The 17,110-nt window shown below is 44.5% G+C and overlaps 1 protein-coding gene across 1 annotated transcript in view; it reads left to right on the forward strand.

The window, feature by feature from the left end:
* The first annotated feature begins 15,292 nt into the window (after nt 1-15,292).
* UBE2R2 (ubiquitin conjugating enzyme E2 R2) overlaps nt 15,293-17,110 on the forward strand; it is a 145,809-nt gene continuing 143,991 nt past the window's right edge. The window contains exon 1 of the mRNA XM_069087973.1: nt 15,293-15,497. Within this exon, the coding sequence (XP_068944074.1) occupies nt 15,321-15,497 (177 nt within the window). The 5' untranslated portion in view covers nt 15,293-15,320. The remainder of the gene's footprint in view (nt 15,498-17,110) is intronic.

The following is a 17,110-nucleotide window of genomic DNA, read 5'->3' on the forward strand; positions in this document are numbered from 1 at the left end:
CCTCCCCTTTCCTAGGGAGTTTTGTTTAAATATTTTCTTTTATTTTTTAAGAAAAGCATGGAGATGGGGGAAAAAATCAGCAAAACAGATCAACACATGAGAAAATATCTGACAATATATGCTCCATGTCCTTGAACTCTTGACTTCTGCAAAGGCATGGGGGTGGGGTGGGAGGAATGAGGTTTTTTTTAATCATATCTCCTCTGGGGCCAAGCTTTGTTCTTTGTAATTTTGCAACATTGTTTTATTTAAATAAAATTTTATTGACATTGTTTTGTTTTTATGTTGCCTAAATTTCTTTTACAATCCTTCCCTCTTTCCCTTTACAGAGAGCCATCCCATATAACAAAAAACTTTTTTTAAGAAAAAAATCTGCAAAACTGATCAGTCTATCCGAAAATCTAAAAATACACGTGATGTTCCATCCACATGAAGTCCTCCCTGCAGAGGAGCTTGGGGAAGTGTTTTACATCTCTTTGGGGCTATGCTTATTCTTTGTCATTTTACAACATTTGCTTTCAGTTGTTTTGTGGCTGTGGTTCTTCCCACTTACATTGTTGCAGTCATGTGGATACAGTTTCCTAGGTTTTGCTTACTTCACTTTGTATTAATCCTTGTCTTTCCAGGTTTCTCAGTATTCATAATATGCATTGTTTCTTACAGCACAGTGCTATCTTATTGGGATGCGGCAGCATTTAAATAGTGCCTACTATGTTCCAGGCATTATGGTAGACATTTTTTAAAATTACAATTATCTCATTTGATCCTCAGAACAACACAGCAAAGTAGGTACTATTATTGTTTCCACTTTACAGGTGAAGAAACTGAGGAAGGGGTCAAGTGACCGATCCAGGGTCATAGTGTCTGAGGTTACATTTGAATTCGGGTATTTTTAATTCCAGACCCAAGGGCCTCTGCCACCAGCAGTAAGTAATACAATTAATTTATTCATTCATTCCACATCCCATGAGAGTTCACTTGGTTTCCAGTTTTTTGCTACCACACACACACACAAAAAAAGCTCTGAGGTATTTTGGTGTAGATGGAGGCTCTCTTTATCTAGGACATCCTTGAGTTGGATACCTAGTAGTAGAATCTCTGGGTAAAAGGATATCGTCCATTGGCTCTTTATCAAATCAAAGTATTGGTGCGGAAAAACGTGGACAAAAATGCCCAGCGCTTTGGAGAGGTGAGAGATTGCATGAGGCCAAGTGTTTTTGCCCTGACTGCCTGTAATGCGAATGTAAATTTTAAAGATCTTCCCTGCCCCTAGGCTAAAGTGCACCAGAAGCCTGGGGAGGGAGGCTTGTTTTTCAGAAGATACTTCTTGATTGGCCAGTGAGTCAATAAGGTTGTTACATTCTCTGAGCCAGGAGAAGGCTATATAAGCCCTGATGTGTAGCTTTGTTTTGGGACTCACTTTGAGAAGTGTTCTGTGATTTGATCTGAATTCTGGGAAGCCGTTGTTGAGAGTCCCCCGGCTTTGAAAAACCCAGAATGTGGAAACCCAGATGTTGACTGGGTATGGATGTAATGGTTGGACAGTTTGGAAATCTGTCTACTTGATGTTTCTGTCTTGATAATTATGCCTGTATACTTTGAGGTTCAGGGTGCTGACCTTTTCTCCTGAACAAGGTAAACGATATATGTCTGACTGATTAAAGTAAGCTTGTTAACCCATTTTGAGTTGCTTTCCTTTAACAAAGCAGATCCAAGAACCTGTGGTAGCTGCAAACCCTGAGGACGCTTGGGGTGCTTGCTGCTACACTGCCTCCTAAGAGAATGCTTCCTAATTTTCATATAGACTTCTGGCCTGAAACTTTTACTCCAGCTTCTGGCTGTTCTATTTTGGACCTTGGTGTTTAGAAGAAACTTTGATTCCTGCCCACGTTAAGTCTTTGGTTTATGCTCTCACTTGAATCCAGTTTTGGACCCTACTCTTCTTTCCTCCAGGGCAGTTAATGGCCTTTTGCTAGGGGCAGGACAATTCAATTTAATGAACATTTTATTAAGTGCACTAAATGCCAGGCACTGTCCTAGGTCCTGAGGATACAGAGACAAAAGAGGACAAAGTCTCGGAGGAATTTGCATCCTACTTTAGGGACACAATATGGGCACAAATAAACAAATGCAAAGTAACATCAAGGAGGAGATTGCTCATTGCTGGGTGTGGGAGTGTTAGGGGGGATTAGGACAGGCCTTGTGGAGGACACGCTGGGCTTGCTCTGAGCCTTGAATAAAACTAGGGGTTCCAAATGGTGGTTGAAGAGGAAATGAATCCCATACCCAAGGTCTACCTATACAAAGGTAGAAAGCATTTGTGTGGGGCTTGGGGGAGAGAGAGAGGGAATGACATTTTGAATCTGAAGCATTTCATTTCAAAGGCAGGTGGGAGCTAGATATCTTACCCAGGGCCTTAAATGCCATAGTGAGGATTTTGTATTTTATACTAAAGGCAACAGGGAACCATTAAAGACTTTTGGGTGCGTGTTTAGGGGGATGTGAGGTGGTAGGGTAAGGTCAAATAATGTTTCTCTAATTCTAACTTTCCTTCTCAAGTATGGGCCTTCCACGGCAGTAGTATGCATTCTTTGCCCTCATCTTGCTCTGATATACTGCTCCCCCTCTTGCTTTCTCTGTGGAACATAGGTAGAGCTGTGAGCTCAGCCACGGAGACCTCATTGTTGGATCTGAAAATGAAATGACCTGCCCAAGGTCACAGAATTTAAAGTATTAGAGTGGTGGGTGAGGGAAGCAGGGAACCAAGGAAGCCATCAGGAACTGAGTTGCAGCAAAGACTTTTAGGAGCCTGGGCCCCTTCTACTTGCCTTATCAGTGTTCTATTTTCTTTCCTATCAGTTAGGCTGATATTGAGGGGTTTGGAGGTATACAAAAAGGGAGGAGAGTAAGCTCATACTATTGGCTTCTATTTTTTCAGTAAAGTATAAGGCAAAGTTTATTGGAACATAAATTCCTATTCTTCCACCTTTTCTAGGGCCTTATCCCTTCCAAGTTCTATTATTTGTTCTTATTTGTTATTGAATTGTTTCAGTCATGTCTGACTCTTTGTGACCCCACTTGGGGTCTACTTGGCAAAGATACTAGAGTGGTTTACCATTTCCTTTTCCAGCTCATCTTCCAGATGAGGAAACTGAGGCCCAGCGTCACATAACTAGTAAGCAGGTAATGCCAGAGTTGAACCAGTCTTCCTGACTCCAGGTCCCACACTGTATCCACACACCACCTGGAAGCCCACACTTGTTCTTGATGGGATCTCTAATCATTCTGCTCCTCATTGCTCTCCCAAGCGTGGTCTCATTTTCCTCTTTTCCCAGTTAATCAATTCAACTACACATTGTCTTCTGCTCTTGAAACCTACTATTTTTTTTTTTTTTTGCCTTTTGGAGGGCAATTGGGGTTAAGTAACTTGCCCAAGGTCACAGAGCTAGTTTTTTTTTTGTGTGGGTGTTAAGTGTCTGAGGCCAGAACCGAACTCGGGCCCTCCTGACTCCAGGGCCAGCACTTCACTCACTGCGCCACCTAGCCACCTGAAACCCACTATTAATGTGATAGGATATTATGCTGTAAGAAATAATATGAGGGATTTAGAGAAACATGGGAAGACTTGGATGAAAGTATACAGTGAAATGAGCAGAATCAGGGAAACAATATACAAATAAACAATCTTGGCCCCAGAAAAGAGAAGAGAAAATATATTACTCTGCTTTCCTTGCAGTAGTTGATATATGGGTATAGAAGTGTTGCCCAGGCTGTTAGATGTAGTTGGTTTTGATTGTCTTTGTTACTAGGAAAGGATCATTAGGTGGGGAAAGTGAAGTACATATTGAAATGGTTAGGGTGTAAAAAAGAGAGAACATTAATTTTAGAGAACTTTACGTAGCTTCCCATTGCCTCTGAGATAAGAAATCAACCTTGACATTTAAAGTCCTTCACAATTTAGTTCTACATTTAAAAATGTTTTCCTTACCACAACCTTGTAAGACAGATAGTTGCAAGTAGTATTAAAGCATTATTCCTATTTAATGGTGAAAAAACTGAGGCTTATATCTAGCTAGGGGGAAATCAAGGGAAGTTCCATGGAATAAATACCAAATGAGCTAGGTTTTAAAAAAGAGTAGGATTTCAACAGATGGAAATTAGAATGTGGGGGGGTGGGAACCCAAGATGTCAGAGTAAAAGCAGGGACTTGCTTGAGCTCTCCCCCAAATCCCTGTAAAAAAAAAATGACTAAACAAATTTTAAGCTACAGAATCCACAAAATGATGGAGTGAAACAAATCTGTAGCCCAAGAGAACCTGGAAGGCCAACACAAAGGGTCTATCACACCGGACTGGCAGCAGAGAGCACAGAGAGAGGGTCAACGCAGGCCTCAGGGGACTGAATCACTGGCAGCTGTGGTTGTTTCCAGACTTTTCAGTCCACAAACACCAAAGACAGCATAGAAGGTCAGTAGAAAACTCTGTCAGACCTGGGTGAGAAAGCAGCATGTCCCAGTCTGGGGCAGCAGAGATGGCAGCAGCAGCAGCTGTTTCCAGAGCTCCCAGCCCACAGACTGTGTAGGGATCAAGTGGTTGATCAGAGGGAGATGGAGGGAATCTCTTTGCTGGAGCTGAGGCAAGATTCTCTTGCTTTGTCCTACTTAGGTTTGGGTCTCAGTCCTGGGTGGTAGTCCTGTGGTGAGGACTGCCTATGTGGCAGAGCTTGTGGCTGTGCTGGAAAGGGAGTCCTCCTCACAGTTTCAAGGCAAGAAAGAGTGCTTGTGATCACTTACAGACCAGAGTACAGGCCAAAAAAGGAGTAAACACCTGTCCTTTGATCATACTACCTTGGAAGAGCTGAAAATTTACAGGTCCCCAGAAGTATCTCAGAAAATAGCTGCACAAAACTCCTGAAGCTTGGGGCAGTACACCACCCCCCCTCACTGCAAGCAGACTCCTACCTTGACAAAGAGTTAGAAAGTCTAGTATTTGGCTGGGAAAATGAGCAAACAGTGTAAAAGACTATCGAATCTTACTTTGGTGACAATGAAGAACAAAACATATAACCAGAAGAAGAAAACAAAGTCAGAGCTCCTACATCAAAAGCCTCCCAAGAAAAATGTGAATTGGTCACAGGCCATGGAAGAGCTCAAAAAGGAGTCTGAAAATCAAGTAAGAGAAGTAGAGGAAAAAAATGGAAACAAATGAAAGTGATGCAAAAAAATTATGAAAAACAAGTCAATACCTTGTGGAAGGAGACACAAAAAAATAGTGAAGAAAATAACATCTTAAAAAAATAAACTTAACCCAAATGGAAAAGAGGTCCGAGGAGAAGAATGCCTTAAAAAGCAGAACTGGCCAAGTGGAAAAGGAGATCCAAAAGCTCACTGAAGAAAATAATTTCTTCAAAATCAGAATGGAGCAAATGGAAGCTAATGACTTTATGAGAAATCAATAAATTATAAAATGGAACCAAAAGAATGAAAAAATAGAAGACAATGTGAAATACCTCATTGGAAAAACAACTGACCTGGAAAATAGATCCGGGAGAAAGAATTTAAAAATTATTGAATTACCTGAAAGCCATTATCAAAAAAAGAACCTAGATGTCATCTTTCAAGAAATTGTCAAGGAAAACTGCTCTGATATTCTAGAACCAGAGGGTAACATAGAAATTGAAAAAAATTCACTGATTGCCTCTTTTTTTATTTTTTGGCCTTTTAGAGGGAAACTGGGGTTAAGTAACTTGCCCAAGGTTACATGGCTAGGTTTTTTTTTTGTGTGTGTGGGTGTTAAGTGTCTGAGGCCGGAACCGAACTCAGGTCCTCCTGACTCTGGGGCCGGCACTTTACTCACTGCGCCACCTAGCTGCCCCTACTGATTGCCTTTTGAAAGAGATCCCAAAAGGAAAACTCCTAGGAATATTATAGCCAAATTCCAGAGTCCCCAGGTCAAGGAGAAAATATTGTAAGCAGCCAGAAAGAAATGATTTGAATATTGTAGAAACTCAATCAGGATAACACCAGATGTAGCAGCTTCTACATCAAGGGATTGGAAGGCTTGGAATATGATATCCCAGAGGTCAAAGGAGCTAGGATTAAAACTAAGAATCACCTACCCAGTGAAACTGAGTATAATCTTTCAGGGGAAAAATGGATATTCAATGAAATAGAGGACTTTCAAGCATTCTTGATGAAAAGACCAGAGCTGAATATAAAATCTGGCTTTCAAATACAAGTTTCAAGAGAAGCATGAAAAGGTAAATAGGAAAGAGAAATCATAAGGGACTTATTAAAGTTGAACTGTTATTCCTACATGGAAAGATATTTATAAATCATGAAACCTTTCTCAGTATTAGAGTAGTTGTAGGGTATGGTAGGGTATATAGAGAGACAGAGGGCACAGGGTGAGTTTAATATGAAGGGATATCTAAAAAATAAAATTAAGGGGTGAGAGAAGAATATATTGGGAGGAGAAAGAGAGAGATGGAGTAGGGTAAATTATCTCATATAAAAGAGGCAAGAAAAAGCTTTTACAATGGAAGGGAAGAGGGGTCAGGTGAGAGTGAATGGGTGAACCTTACTCTCATCCAATTTGGCTTAAAGAGGGAATAACATACACACTCAATTGGGTATCTTACCCTACAGGAAAGTTGGGGGGAAGGGGATAAGAGGGGAAGAATGATAGAAGGGAGGGCAGATTGGGAAAGGGGGTAGCCAGAAGCAAACATTTTTTTTGAAAATGGACAGGGTCAAAGGAGAAAATAGAATAAATGGGGGACTGGATAAAATGGAGGAAATTATAGTTAGTCTTTCACAACATGACTATTATGGAAGTGTTTTGTCTAACTACATATGTATAACCTATACTGAATTGCTTGCTTCCTAATTAAGGGTAGATGGGGAGGGAAGAAGGGAGAGAATCTGGAACTCAAAGTTTTAAAAACAAATGTTAAAAATTGTTTTTACATGCAACTGGAAAATAAGATATAAAGGCAATGGGGTATTGACATCTATCTTGCCCTACAAGAAAGTAAGGGGAAAGTGGATAAGAGGGGTGGGGTGGGGTGATAGAAGAGAGGGCAGACTGAGGGAAAGGGTAATCAGAATGCATGCCATCTTGGGGTGAGGGGGAGGGGAGGAATGGGGAGAAAATTAGGAACTCAAAATCTTGTGGAAATGAATGTTGAAAACTAAAAACAAATTTTAAAAAAGAACATGGGCAGAGGTGGGCATCTGGATAGGCAGAGGAAATATAAAAATGTATTAGGGGAAAACAAATCCAATTTGTCTGGAAGATAAGTTGCAATGCTTAGTGGAAGTAAAGTTCAAAATGTAGTTGGGGCTTGATTAGGGAGGACATTAAATGATGGGCCCAAATTTGTATTTTTTAAAGTAGGCATTGGAGAATTTGGAGTGTCGTGTGACTGGAATTCTGCTGTAGGAAGATTAATACGTTGCTTCTTTCATTTCACAGACCAAAGATGAACCTTGTTCCATTTGGTCTGGTTATGTAGGGAACCCTAGAGGTACAGCAGGAATCAGAAAACAAAGCTCAGTGGGGAAGGGTGGGGTGAGTTAATGTGATCACTCACCCTATGTAAGCAATGCTGTTCATATACCTTCCCAACTGACTTAGCTTCTTGACTTCTTGACTTAGCTTACACAACAGAGCAGGCCTGGGGCAAAATGGAAGGGGATGACCTTTTTTTTCATGGCTTTAATTTAGGTGTGTGGACAGTAGTGTGGTGGTGGTAGCAGTGGCTCCATTCAGGAGGCAGTTAGCTGGGCTGGGCTGTCATTTTCATGGTGGTGTTTTTAGTTCACATCTACTTCTTTTGTGTTCTACCGTATAGGACTAAAGCCGTCTGGTATTCTCTAGGGCAAAGGTGTCCCATCAAGAAGCTGGGGGTGGGAGGCAAGAGAGTATAGCCCAAACCAGATTTGGCAAATGTTTAACAAAATAATAAAAATACAACATAAATAATGTCAATTCATGGTGTTCTAAGTCAATATATACAGCCAATGTTACTGTTTCCATTTGGGTTTGATACCATTACTGGTGAACTGTGCAGCTATCTAAGAGCTACAAACTAGCAAGAATGGGCCTTCAAGAAATTGCCTAAAAGGGCAAGAGGGCAGAGAGAAGGGAGTCAACATCTGTTTACATAGAATTCAGGATCACTGGATTTAGAAATTAAAAGGACCTTAGAGATCATCTAGTTTAATGCTTTCACATTAAAGATGAGAAAATGAGGTATAGAGAGCCACACAATTAGTCAGAATCGAAAATCAAGACTAGAACCTAGGTGTCCTCACTCCAAGTCAAGAATAGCAACCTTTACAGGATCTTTCAAAGACCATATGATGATGAGGAGTCATTTGGAGGACTGGGGATTCGAGCTGGAGAATAATTTTCCTGTCCCCCTTTCCTACCTTTATACATTATAATCATCAATGTATTTTAAGTGCACATAGCTATGTGGCTTTTCTCTTTTGACTCTCACCCGTATTATATTTCTCACTGATTCTCACTTCTTTTTGGGGCTAAGGAAGAGCCATGGAATAAAACTTATTCACTTTCGGGAAGGGAAGAAAATCAGCATTTCTCTACTGCTTAATATGTGCCAGGCACTGTGCTAAGTGCTTTAGAAATACTATCATTTGATCCTCACAACAATGCTGGGAGGTAGGTTCTGTTCTTATCCCCATTTTGTTGTTGAGGAAACTGAAGTGAATAGAGGTGAAGTGACTTGCCCAGGATTACACAGTGAATGTCTGAGGCTGGTTTTGAACTCAGGTCTTCCTGACTCTAGGCTCGATGCCTCTATCTACTGCACTACAAGTTGCCTCCAGAAAGCTTTTTATTTTTGTTTTTAAAGCTAGCTGGCCAGGTTAGGTGACATAGTTTCTTTAAGACATGATTTCCAAACTGATGCAGAGTGAACTAAAGAGAAGCAGGCAGGAGAACACTGTACACAGTAACAGCAAGACTGAAAGAGGATCAACTGTGACTGACTTAGCTACTCTCAGCAATACAATGATCCAAGACAATTCTAAAGGACTCCCGATGAAAAACGCTATCGAGCTCGGGAGAAAGAAATGATGGAATCTGAACACAGATCGAAACACACTATTTTTCACTTTATTCTTTTTGCTTTTTTTGTCTGTTTTCTTTTACAATATGACTAACATGGAAATGTATTTTGCATGATTATGATTTCACATATATAATCTATATCAAATTGCTTACCATCTCAGGGAGGAGAAATGGGAAGGAGAGAATTTGGAAATCAAAATTTAAAAAAAAATGAATGTTGGGGTGGCCAGGTGGCACAGTGAATAGAGCACCAGTCCTGGAGTCAGGAGGACCTGAGTTCAAAGTAACACTTAACACTTACCGTGTTTCCCCAATAATAAGACACTGTCTTATTATTTTTTTTTTGGAAAGAAAACCACCAGAGGGCTTATTTTCAGGGGAGGGCTTATGTTGTCCTGCCTCAGCTCTCCTCTGCGGCACTGCTCTCAATGGCTCCAGCAAGCAAATCACTAGGGAAGAACAGGATGACATGCTCACTGCTGCAGCTCTGATTGGATGCAGCTCGGAGCGCTGCATGTGTTTCACAGGGGGGGACGGTGCATACAGAGGGTACCGTAATGTAGCGTGTAGCACAGGGGATCACCTTTACTACAGTAGCAATCTCAATAGGGCTTATTTTCGGGGGAGGGCTTATTTTAGAGGAATCTTACACAGTAAGGGGAGGGCTTATTTTTGGGATAGGTCTTATTATCGGGGAAACACGCTACTAGCCATGTGATCTTGGGCAAGTCACTTAACCCCAATTACCCTGCCTCCCCCCCTCCAAAAAGCAAAAAAAAAAAAAAAAAGATAATTTAATTGGCTTTACATGTAATTGGGAAAAAATAAATTATTATCCAAAAAGAAGTGATTTCTAATCCTTAAAGATTTTAAATCTAGATACATATGTATGTATATATGTGTATACACACACATACAATTTTGAGCATCCTGTTATAAAACACAGGCTGAAACAAGAGAATGAACATTTATGGGTTACCTAAGGATCACACAGGATGGCTTTAACAGTTGGACAACATCTTCCTGGGCTCAGGAGCATAAAACGTGAGGAAAAGTAGAGTAAAAGTTTTACTTCCTGACCTCAATGTCCTAGAAAAAGCAGCTTTAGAATGCTTAAGTCAAGCTGGCTTCTCCTCATATCACAGGTAGTTCGGACACCTGTGACATCAGGAAGGTGAGTCAGAGGAACAATGCGGCTGAACCCCAGTACAGAAGTGTTTCAGACAGAGGAGGGCTCCAATCTTGCCCACATCTTGCCCATTCCCTAACTCCTAGTCTTTGTTTCCATCATTGGAATGTCTCTTCTACTGTCTCCAAACTAAATCCAGCCCATCCTTCTGGATTTAAAGGGTTCCTTTAGTGATGCCCTCCCTACCAAAGACCTTTCCTTATTCTCCTATTCTATTTCTAGTCAGTGCTAAGTAGTTTAGTTCCTACCTGTTTTGTTCCAAACAAAATTCCACTAAAGCGGCCCCTCCCCTGCTCCCCATCTTTTGCTCTCTCTCCTCACCCCTTAAACTATTTATACTATCCTTAAAAGTTAGGGACCATGTCTTCTGTTTCTCCTACAGCTCAGTCTGGCCTAGAAGAGTAAGTTCCAGTCTGAGAACAACTAGACACTTCATAAATACTTATTGGTTGAGTAATAGGGATGTGAATTTTTTGCTCTGGCAGTAGCCATCCGTTTCGCCCTTTCCTTCAAAAGGATTTGACACTTTCTTGAAGCTTCTCTGTGCCTCAAAGAATTTGCAAAGCAGGGCCCTTTTAGAAAACCAAGAGGAAGAGGATGTCTAGAATTGGAAAGATAAAAGGGGAGGCCAGTGTTTATTTTCAACTTCAAAAAGGCTCAGCAGGAGAGTTACACTCAAAGGTTAAGTAGCATTAGTTGTCCTCACTTAGCTGGGAGGGCAGACTAGGGACCTTTAGTTAAGATAGGAGAGGGGAGATTTTTTACAGATGTCCAAACAGCCTTTTTATGAGCAGAATGGTTGTAGCAGCAAGCACTGCAGCATCCCCAGGGTGGCTGCCAACACAGGTTCTTAGATCTGCTTTTCTTTTCATTCTTTTGCTTTTTGGAGGGCAATTGGGGATAAGTAACTTGCCCAAGTCACATGGCTAGTTGTGTGTGTGTGTGTGTGTGTGTTAAGTGTCTGAGGCCAGATCTGAACTCAGGTCCTCCTGACTCCAGGGCCGTTGCTCTACTCACTGTGCCATCTAGCTGTCCCCTAGATCTGCTTTTCTAAAGGAAAGCAACTCAAAATGGGTTAACAATCTTGCTTTAATCAATCAAACATATCATTTACCTAATTCAGGGGAAAAAGTCAGCACCCCGAACTTCAGGGTATACAGACAGGTTACAAGCAGAAATTATAAGTAGAGAAACAAACAGATCAAGCAGACAGGCCTCCAACTGTCCAAGCATTACATCCACACCTAGTCAGTTACCAGAGAGGGAAGCATCAACATCTGGGTTTTTCAAAGCTGCAGGGCTCTCAATGGCTGCCCATAGGCTTGTCTGGTGAAATCACACAATGCTTCTCAAAGTGAGGATTATATAGCCTTCTCCAGGCTCAGAGAATTTAACAACCCTCTTGACCCACTGCCCTATCACAAAGTATCTCCTGAAAAACAAGCCTCCCACCACAGGCTCCAGGTGCACTTAAGCCTAGGGGCAGGGAAGATCTTAAAAATTTACATTCCCATTACAGTGGTGTAGTAGATATGACTGAAAAATGAAGCTGTAGAGACCAGCCCAGAGGCATATTGGCTTGGGCTATCTCATTTAGAAGAAAGGCCTTAGTAGTAAGAATAAGCAGATGACAGTGACAGAAGAATGCTTACTGAGTTAAGGTAGACAGAATAGCTGGAGCACAGGAACAGCACGCATTTACTTTGCTTGTCACTGGTATTTCGAGTGATATGGACCAGAATGGAGTTGGCTTTCTATTGACCCCGTCTCCCCCTCAAACTCAGGCCAGTGTTTATAGGTCAGGAATTAATGTAAAGGTCTTAGAAGAGCAGGTCTATCAGCAGAGAGTATTCTTGACCTTCGATGGTCTTGGTTAAGAATTCTTGTTTATAATGTGTTTGTTCTATGTTTTGTGTCCTTAGTTTGGTCTTTGCAGTGGAACTAAGGAAACTCAGATGAAAGTTAAAAATTAATTTTCCACCCTCCAAATCAGACCATGAGAGACTATGCCTAGGAAAAGCTAAGCCATTCTGTTCTGCGCTCTTTAAGACGATGCATCCTCCTTCTCACTCTGGCTATTCTCTGTCTTATCTGGTACTCTCCTTTTTTCCTTCTTTTGCTCTGAGAACTGTAATCAAATCAATACTACCATTGCCTAGGTTTCATTCACAATCTGCATATTCTCAGACCACGTTCTGCTTCCCTATTTGTCATTTCCTCCATCAGAAAGTGAACTCCTGGAAGGCAGGAGCTTATAGTCTCTATTTTTATCCACAGCACTTAGTATAGAGCTTAGCACATAGTAATCATTTAATAAATGCTTTTTCTTCATACATTCAAATTCTGATGTTTCTAGGGGAAATTCTAGGTAGAGGGTATTGGTCAGGGTATTACTTGAATAGCCTCTAAGATGTGAACTTGGGTCCACATGAGTCCAGAGCTAACTTAGGCCACAGTTTATAGTTGATTGCTAGATATAAGTCTATATTCTCATGGGGATAGGATAAGCTATTTATAACAAATGCCCTATTCTGGTTTGTGGTCATACCTGAAAAAAAAGATTGAGCTGCTGGCAGTCCTGAGTTTGGGGTGTGGAGGCACTGTAGTTTGACTTTAAAAACAGGGGTTCTAGTGAATAGAGCATTGACACTGGAGTCAGGAGGACCTGAGTTCAAATGTAGCCTCAGACTTAACACTTACTAGCTGTGTGACCTTGGGCAAGTCACTTAACCTCAACTGCCTTGTCTTCCCCCCTCCAAAAAGACAAAACAAAACAAAAAAACACAAGGATTCTGAGCTTTTTTTTTTTTTTTTAGGTCATTGGCCTCTTGGGCAGTCTGGTGAAGCCCATGGACTCCTCAGAATTATGTTTTTAAATACATAAAATGGGATTATTAAGGAAATGAATTATGTTGAAATAGCTATCAAATTAAAAAAAAATTAAGCTTACGGATCCTAGGTCAAGAAGCTCTACTCCAAAAGGACAAATAGAACAGGCAGAATGGTATGTTGCAGTCGTTCCCAACTTTTTTTTCAACAGCAACAAAAAATGTATTGAGAACTCCCAGGGTAATTAATATACTTACTCCTAATATTCTATAATTATTTACTGCTTAAAGGTGTCATTAAATAATTTTTAGCTCAGTCTCCTTGGATCATTTAAAAAATGCCCACCAAGGGGCTCAGGATTCACTAACTGGGAACCACTGGTATAGTAGATTGCACAATGAAATTCGAATCAGGAGAGCTGGGATTTAGTTATGGATACTGTGTGTGAACACTGACAAGTACCTTCTCCCCTGAAATTCTTCTGAGTGGGTAAGGAGTCATATGATTGAATTGGAAAGGAAGCACTGAGCTTTGGCCTTTCCACCCCCACATCTCTTCCAGGTCCCTTCCAACTGAGAATACACTACAGCCACCCTTCAAAGTGTCTCAAACCAACCCTATCGCAAACCCTCAGCTGGGCTTCCCCTCAGTTATCTGTATACCCAGGTTGCTGTTAAGTGTTCAGGCACCTCAAGCAGCTTACTCCAGGCACTCCATTCCCTACAGATTGGAAGGGCAAGTCCAGGTCTCTCACAATGACTTCCGCTATCGTCCAGAAATCTCTAATGATGTCTTCTGGGAGACTTATAGGGGTCACCATTCTTACCCAGCTTTGCACTTGGCTCTTCTTTATCTTGCTCCTGAACCCTTCTAGGTCAGCTCGACTCCAGGCGCCCCCCCCCCCAGGTGGTCCCTCTCCTCGTCTGCAGGACCACCGAGGGTCACCTAGTAACGTATCTATATCCAAAGCAGCCCGTTCCGATTCGGTCCCGCAAGCCATGGCAATCAGCGCCAGCCCGGGCAGAAAGAGCGGCAGGCGGTCGTTCCAACCCCCCATTCCCACCTTGGCTCCCCTCCATCTCCAAGGTCCATCCTGCACAAGCACAGGGATAACGAGACATCCCCGCGGCTCCCAAGCTCGTCCCTGTCCCTCCCCAGCAGAGGAGCCTCCGACTGCAGCCCCACGGCTCCGCCGGCTCCACCCCGGCAGGGTCCGCCAGACGGGGGTGGGGGGGTGGGGAGCCCTCTTACCCCTCCCCCTCCGCAAAAGCCAAGCCTGAAACTATTGCTTTAAGGGTGGAGGCTGAGGGGAGCAGAGTGGGAGGAGCAAGGGGCGGGGACGGGCTGAGGAGGGAGGAAACAGCTGGCGGGGCTGCCGCCGCCCCTGGAACTGAGCGCGCTGAGGTCAGGGTGCTCTGCTGGCGTCACAAAGGGCCCAAGTGGCCGGCGAGAGAGGAGCTGGTGACTGGAGGAGGAGGAGGAGGAGGAGGAGGGGGGGGGGGGCGCGCGCGCGCCCCGCCGCTGAGGAGAGCCGCCCCCCTCCCACCTTACCACCACCAGCACCAGCACCGACGCGCGCGCGCGCGGCCGCCCCCTCCCCCTCCCCTTTCTTTCTCCCTCTCTTTCCCCGCCCCTCCCCCCGGCAGAGCCGCCGCCGCGAGACCCTCCCCCGGCCCCTGAGGACCGGGAGAGGGAGAGGAGAAAAAGAGAGAGAGTGGAGAGAGAGGAGAGCGAGAGCGCGCGCGTGAGGGAGTGAGAGAGAGAGGGAGAGAAAAGGAGAGAGCGCGCGCGCGCGGCGGTGCTGGGCCCGGTCTCCCCTCTACGCCCCCCTCCCTCTCCTTCCTCTTCCTCCTCCTCCTCTTCCTCCTCCTCCTCCTCGTTCCACCTCCTCCCGCAGAGGCCCCCCCCCCCGGGGGGGGGGGGGCCCCGGAAGGGGGCGGTTTCCCCCCCCCCCCCCCCCCCCCGCACCACACTCCCTCACACACACACTCACCCACACCCACACCTGTGAGGAGGCCTCTCCCGTCCCCTCCCCCGCCCCGCCGCAGTCCTGAGGAGCCGCCGCGGCCGGTGGGGAGGAGAGCGAGGCCTGTGTGGGAGCCGGGGCCTCGGGGACTGGAGAGGGGCCCGGCGGCCGGGCCCTAGCCCTCGCCGCCGCCGCCGCCGCCGCCGCCGCCTCCGCCTCCGCCGCCGCCGCCGCTGCCATGGCCCAGCAGCAGATGACCAGCTCGCAGAAAGCCCTGATGCTGGAGCTCAAGTCCCTGCAGGAGGAGCCGGTGGAGGGCTTCCGGATCACCCTGGTGGACGAGTCCGACCTCTACAACTGGGAGGTGGCCATCTTCGGGCCCCCCAACACGCTCTACGAGGGCGGCTACTTCAAGGTACGGCCATCCCCGGCGCCCCGGGGTCGCCCCGCGGGAGTGTGCGCGCGTGAGTGCGCCCTGCCCCGCCGCGGGCCTCCAGCCAGCGCTGCGGGCCGGGGCCGCGATCCGGGAGGCCGGGGGAGGGGGAGGGCTCTACTGTGAGTCGGGCCTCCTCGGGGCCCCCCCCCGGGCCTGCCGTCCGGGCCTCCGAGCCTCTGCCAGAGGCCTGTTCAGTGCCTCCCTCCGGGGCGAGGGTGGTGGATGGGGAAAGCCGCAGGTGCGGGGGGGGAGGCGTCACCGAGCCTCAGTCACAGGCTTGTTTGGAGTCCGTGTTTCCCCCCCCTGCCCGTCCCCGTTTGGTTGTTGGATTAAATAGATACTTTGTAAATAGCACTTTTAACTTCTGCAAGGCCCCTGCTGCGATGCCTTTTGTCCGCTCCCTGCCCGCAAACCAGAGCAGCATTTATGCGGCATTCAAGGCTTCCAGGGGCACTGACACGTATCCAGCAGCAGCCTGTGAGTTCCCGGGCAGGTAGGGAAGGGAGTAGGTTGGGTGTCCTAGAGGGAGGAAGAAAGATTCCCATTTTAGGGAGCCGAGAGCCAGACCTTTGGCTCAGATGACCAGCTGTAGCCAATGGGACGCCTGGATCTTCGGAAAGGGGCGGGATCTGAGGTAGGGGTGGCTGCAATGACCATGCTAGCTCGCTATTTAAATAAATAGCCATCGGTCTGATTTTCCGTCTCTTGGAAGTTTTAGTATGTGTATTTACTAGTTGTTTCAAGAATGCCCTGAGACCGTCAGGAACTTTGGAGTTTTTCATTGACTTTTTGCACGAGCAGTTAAAGATAGGATTTTGTTCTTTGGGGGATGGAGTGGGGAAGAAAGTCAGTGAAAGACCTGTGAAGGAAGGACCTGAGAATCCATTTTTGTTTCGTTTGATGACATGATCTGTGAGTCATTTTTCAGGTTATTGTTTTGAAGGGACAGGATATCTTGGCACAAGTTTCAAAATCAGTGTCTTAGTCATGCAGGTGTGATGTATATTTTTAGGACTACCCAATTACTTAACCTTTATTTTCCTTCAAGGTAGTAGCCCCAGTTTCAGGCATGTAACTAGGTCAGCTTTGCAGGGATGATTTTTGAAGAGAGGTGGGATGGAGATGTTAAAATTTCTTATAAAGAATCGTTGGTAGTAATAAAGAATACGTTGTCAGAAGTATTGTACGCAATTTATTACTCCCTACTAGCCTTGTGCTTCATCTGTTAGCAAGCGTCAAGTTTCTTGACCATATAGATGTAGATACTTACAAATATCTAAATATGAATATACAGCTGACTACCTATTTGTGTCAAAAATAAGGTGTTCTATATACATCTTATGTTGTGCTGGGGTGTCCTAGGCCCTGGACAGATTAGTTCACTGTTGTTGGTACAATAAAACCCTTTTTGTTACTTTTTGAAGTTACTGTGAATTTAGGCAGTTTAGAGTTTTAAACTAAACCTGATCAGTGCAAACTACATTTGCGGGAGAATTTACCACCAGATTTTCTTTATGATCACTGTGCACCTGCTCTTATCTTACTTAATTAGCTTATTACATAGTTCTTTTTAACCCTAGTAATCAGATGTG

Source organism: Petaurus breviceps, unplaced genomic scaffold (genome assembly GCF_028583685.1).
Source record: "Petaurus breviceps papuanus isolate PSGF00001 unplaced genomic scaffold, PetGlider_PUasm1.0 183, whole genome shotgun sequence".
Classification (NCBI taxonomy): Eukaryota; Metazoa; Chordata; class Mammalia; order Diprotodontia; family Petauridae; genus Petaurus; species Petaurus breviceps.